We start from the raw sequence: 5,411 nt of genomic DNA, 5'->3' as shown, positions 1-5,411 counted from the left end.
AACTCATCAAATTTGCGGATGACACCAAGCTGGCAGGAATAGCCAACACTCCAGAAGACAGGCTTAAGATACAGGAGGACCTGGACAGACTTGAACACTGGGCGCTATCTAACAAAATGAAATTCAATGGTGAAAAAAGTAAGGTTCTACATTTAGGCAAGAAAAACCAAATGTACAGGTATAGTATAGGGGGTACCTTACTCAATAGTAGTAACTGTGAGAGGGATCTCGGAGTCCTAGTGGACAATCACTTCAATATGAGCCAGCAGTGTGCTGCAGCTGCCAAAAAAGCCAACTCAGTGCTGGGCTGCATTAACAGAGGGATAGAATCAAGATCACGTGAAGTATTAATACCACTTTATAATGCCTTGGTAAGGCCACACTTGGAATACTGCATCCAGTTTTGGTCACCATGATGTAAAAAAGATGTTGAGACTCTAGAAAGAGTGCAGAGAAGAGCAACAAAGATGATTAGGGGACTGGAGGCTAAAACATATAAGGAACGGTTGCTGGAATTGGGTATGTCTAGTTTAACGAAGAGAAGGACGAGGGGGGACATGATAGTGTTCCAATATCTCAGGGGCTGCCACAAAGAAGAGGGAGTCAGGCTATTCTCTAAAGCGCCTGAGGGCAGGACAAGAAGCAACAGATGGAAACTAATTAAGGAGAGAAGCAACCTAGAACTAAGGAGAAACTTCCTGACAGTTAGAACAATTAACCAGTGGAACAACCTGCCTCCAGAAGCGATGAATGCTCCAACACTGGAAGTTTTTAAGAAGAGATTGGACAACCATCTGTCTGAAATGGTGTAGGGTTTCCTGCCTGCCTGAGCAGGGGGTTGGACTCAATGACCTCCAAGGTCCCTTCCAACTTTATTATTATTATTATTATTATTATTATTACTATTATTACTATTATTACTATTATTACTATTATTACTATTATTATTATTATATCATACAGTTTGTAGTGTATAGAGATTTGCAAAACAATGGGATAAAGGAATATTCTTGAACTTTGTTTTATGATTGATCTCATGGTTACTATGAAATTGTGTGAATGCATCAATGCAGTGCATGTTATCTCAGGTTATAGAACTTGGATACCAAAAATGTAAATATTGCAGAATATACAGCCTCATGCTACATAACTAAGCTCCATTTCATGCTGAATAAAAAAAATTATTAATGTATCTTAAATAGAAAACTATACTTAGATAGATTTTTACTCCAAAAGCATTTTATTAAAATAAATTTAATAAAAAAAATCCGATTTAAATAAAAAAAATCCATTTTTTTATTATTTTTTTAAAAATCATTGATCATTCTCCACCCTGATTGGAAGTAAGAAAGAAAACCTAAGAGAGAACTGTTTGATGGGAAAGATTTTCTTTTTCTTTCTAGGACAAAGATCCCTTTGAGGAGGTCGCTGTGGACTTCACAGAGGGGGAGTGGTCACTGCTGGATTCTGCCCAGAAGGCCTTGTGCATGGAAGTCATGCTGGAGGTTTCTAGGGATGTGGCCGTTCTGGGTAAGGAGCTTCTTTACTCTGGGTTCAGTTTATTGGGAAAGGTTTTCAGTGGCAGATAAACAGGGAAGATACCTGCACTCAGATATTTAAAGAAGTCAGAACTGTACCTGGCCACCACCTGTAAAACCTCTCCTAATCTCAGGAAAATTGGGATCAGAATGTGTAGTATGTAGCTAATATGCAGTGGACAGCCACAGGTGCAAAGACTCCCATATACTTCCCCAGGCGGATACGGCTCATGTTAAAGAGTGTCGCTGATCGATTATCTGCATATACAATTAGTCCGGCGAAGTATTTACTCTTCACTGCACATATCGGCACGAGGTAGACCTTAATAGCAGATTTTACCTGTGTTCAATCAAGTTCATCCTTGTCTTTCACCAGCGGCGCTGTAGACATCTCTTCATCTGTTTCATCCCTCTCAGTTCCTCTTTATACCATGGAAGACAGAGATGTCTATGAGTGAGCAGAGGTTGCCTCAGTCACCTTCCTATTCCAAACAGTGATTAAGAGCTCGACTGCAAGTTGCAGTAGATCAGCAGTTATAACCCCCAGTTCTTTCTGCAACAAATTTGGGTCCATTAGTCGCCGCTGGCAGACCAGTTCAATAGGTCCTGCCTCCATGCAGGGGAGGGGGGGTACAGCTCTTGAGAAACTCATTGACACAAGATTGTGACCTGACCAAAGATAAGGCCACCAATGTATAGTATGTAACTAATATCCAGCAGACAGCCACAGGTGCAAAGAGTTCCATACACTACGCTTTGATTCTCTTTAATAGCCAGGCTCCCCTGGATCACAAACCAGCTGAGCTACGTCATGGGCAATTTTGTCTAAAGTTGTCATTACAGCCACTCTTCTAGAAAACAACTAAGGCCTTGGCAGAAATGCTCACCATAGTTTTGTGAAAGGCCTTAGATCAGGAGTGTCAAACTGCCAGCCCATGGACCGGACGCGTCATCCGGCAGCCACGCCCACCCCATTGCCGGCAATGGCAAAACTGTCCCGATACGTCTCACGATGTAACATGATGTCGTGAGTTTGACATGTCTGCCTTACATACTCCACAGAAATGCCTGGGCAGATTGACCTATCAGCAGCAAAACCTTAATCTGGTTCAGGGCTGAAAAATCTTGTGGATACCATTAAAGTATCTTAGGACCTAGATAACAATTTCAACCCAACATCTCCTAGTTTTAACACATGGCTGATACCCAACCTGATACTCAGATGGGCATATTATTGACAGGGAGAGACAACCCTCCTCCATTCCTAATCATTTTGAATTCTAATGAGAATTTCTGTGGTTTTTTTTTTCCAAACCAGGTGATGGTGATGGGCTGGAGAATGAGAATGACAAGCAGCTGAGGTCATTGACATTACAAAGTGCAATGTCTGCAAAGAACCATTCCATATCTTTTACTTCATCTAAAATACTACATAGGAAATTCACTGAGAGCACTGATATTACTTCCCTTCAAAGGATTCACAAAGGGGACAAACCATATAAATGCCTGGAGTGTGGAGAAAGCTTTCATGGAAACATAGATCTTATTTGTCATGAAAGGATCCACACTGGGGAGAGACCATATAAATGTATACAATGTGGAAATGCGTTTACTCAGAAAAGTGGTCTTATTAGTCATGAAAGAATCCATACAGGAGAGAAACCATTTCAATGTACAGAATGTGGAAAGAGCTTCACTCAGAAAAGGCAACTTAGTGTTCATGTTAGAATCCACACAGGGCAGAGATCGTATAAATATTTGGAGTGTGGAAAAAGCTTTGATGGAAACAAAGATCTTATTTGTCACGAAAGGATCCACACTGGGGAGAGACCATATAAATGTATACCATGTGGAAATGCGTTTATTAAGAAAAGTGGTCTTATTAGCCATGAAAGAATCCATACAGGAGAAAAACCATTTCCATGTACAGAATGTGGAAAGAGCTTCGCTCAGAAAGGACAACTTAAATTTCATCAGACAATCCATACAGGAGAGAAACCATTTCAATGTACAGAATGTGGAAAGAGTTTTGCTCACAAAAGCCAACTTAAAATTCATCAGACAATCCATTCAGGGGAGAAACCATTTAAATGTACAGAATGTGGAAAGAGCTTTGCTCGGAAATGCCGACTTAAATTTCATCAGACAATCCATTCAGGGGAGAAACCATTTCAATGTACAGAATGTGGAAAGAGCTTTGCTCAGAAAAGCCAACTTAAAATTCATCAGACAATCCATTCAGGGGAGAAACCATTTCAATGTACAGAATGTGGAAAGAGCTTTACTCAGAAAAGACAACTTAAAGTTCATGTTAGAATCCACACAGGGCAGATATTGTATAAATGCTTGGAGTGTGGAAAAACCTTTCATTGGAACAGCGATCTTATTTGTCATGAAAGGATCCACACTGGGGAGAGACCATACAAGTGCATGGAGTGTGGAAAGCAATTTACTCAGAAACGTTTTCTTAATCAACATGAAAAAATCCATACAAGGGAAAATAAATGCACAGAATGTGGAAAGTGCTTCGCTCAGAAAAGTCAACTTATTTTTCATGAGCGAATACACACAGGGCAGAGATCGTATAAATGCTTGGAGTGTGTAAAAAGTTTTTATTCCAGCAGAGAACTTATTCATCACCAAAGGATCCACACTGGGGAGAGACCATATAAATGCATGGAGTGTGGAAAGAGCTTTATAGACAAATGGCACCTTGTTTCCCACCAAAAGAGGCACACGCAGGATAGACCGTATAAATGCATGGAGTGTGGAAAAAGCTTTCATTGGAACAGCGATCTTATTTGTCACCAAAGGATCCACACTGGGGAGAGACCATACAAGTGCATGGAGTGTGGAAAGCAATTTACTCGGAAAATTTATCTTATTAATCATGAAAGAATCCATACAGGGGAAACACCCTATAAATGCACAGAATGTGGAAAAAGCTTTGCTCAAAAAGCACAACTTAATGCTCATAAAAGAATCCACAGAGAATAGAGACCGTATAAATTCCTTAACAATCACATTTACTCATGAAAGAATCCACACTCGGGAAAAGCTATATATTGCAAGGAGTGTGGATATAATTTTTACTGGGAAAGAACATTTTACTCATCATTAAAGGATCCACCTAGGGAAGAAACCTCCAGTAGAAACTCTTTTGACTCATCATTAAAGGATCCACACAGGAGAAATCATGTAAATGCAAAGAGTGGAAAAGCTAAACTTGGGAAGGACACCATAATTCCCATGAAATGATGCCCACAGAAGGAACTATATAAATCCATGGAAGTAGCTTCAGAATAATCTTCGTCCCAAATATTTGAATTCATTCAGAGCAGCCAGGATTTCTGTTGCCTATTTTGACTTGCATTTCTCCCCCCCCAAATGCTGTGGAAACAGGAATGCAAAAAGGGAATTACGCTCTTCACGTTTCCTGCTTTTTGCCCATCACCACTTCACTATCATTTCCAACCAGCGGACTGATGGCTTCCTTGATTTCTCTCATAATTTACCTTTAAAACTCTATAAAACAGCATTGACATGCATTTATCAAATTTAGAAAGCATTTTGATCTGCAGTTATGTTAATTCCCACAAAACGGTGGTCTTGTACTTTTCTGTCCTCTTAAGATTTATCTGAACAAGTCGTCTCCTTTCCATTTGTTATCTTCCGACCAGAAGGAAGAGTGAGAGCAGCCCCAGAAAGACAACCTCTTTTTGAGCAGTTGCCAAGGCAATTGTTCCTCACTACTTCAGCTTCCGAATACATTTTGGAGAAGAAACTCTATACTCTTACAGTCTTGGAACCTTACTAATAAACTCTTATGTAATTTTACAGTCCGCTATTGTGTATTATTTTTTCACTATCTCA

At 39.9% G+C, this 5,411-nt stretch overlaps 1 protein-coding gene across 1 annotated transcript; it reads left to right on the top strand.

Moving 5' to 3' along the window:
- Window positions 1-1,403: 1,403 nt before the first annotated feature.
- Window positions 1,404-3,126, top strand: LOC114923802 (zinc finger protein 551-like; the record flags this gene model as incomplete). Its single annotated transcript, XM_029287141.1, has 2 exons — window positions 1,404-1,530; window positions 2,857-3,126. Coding segments are annotated over 2 exons (397 nt in total), but the record flags the coding sequence as incomplete, so codon positions are not given.
- Window positions 3,127-5,411: the final 2,285 nt, after the last annotated feature.

This window comes from Protobothrops mucrosquamatus, unplaced genomic scaffold, assembly GCF_001527695.2.
Source record: "Protobothrops mucrosquamatus isolate PMUCROS unplaced genomic scaffold, P.Mucros_1.0 scaffold15326, whole genome shotgun sequence".
NCBI classification, from domain to species: Eukaryota; Metazoa; Chordata; class Lepidosauria; order Squamata; family Viperidae; genus Protobothrops; species Protobothrops mucrosquamatus.
Note: the sequence above shows the minus strand (reverse complement) of the source record. Positions and strands in the feature narration are given on the sequence as shown.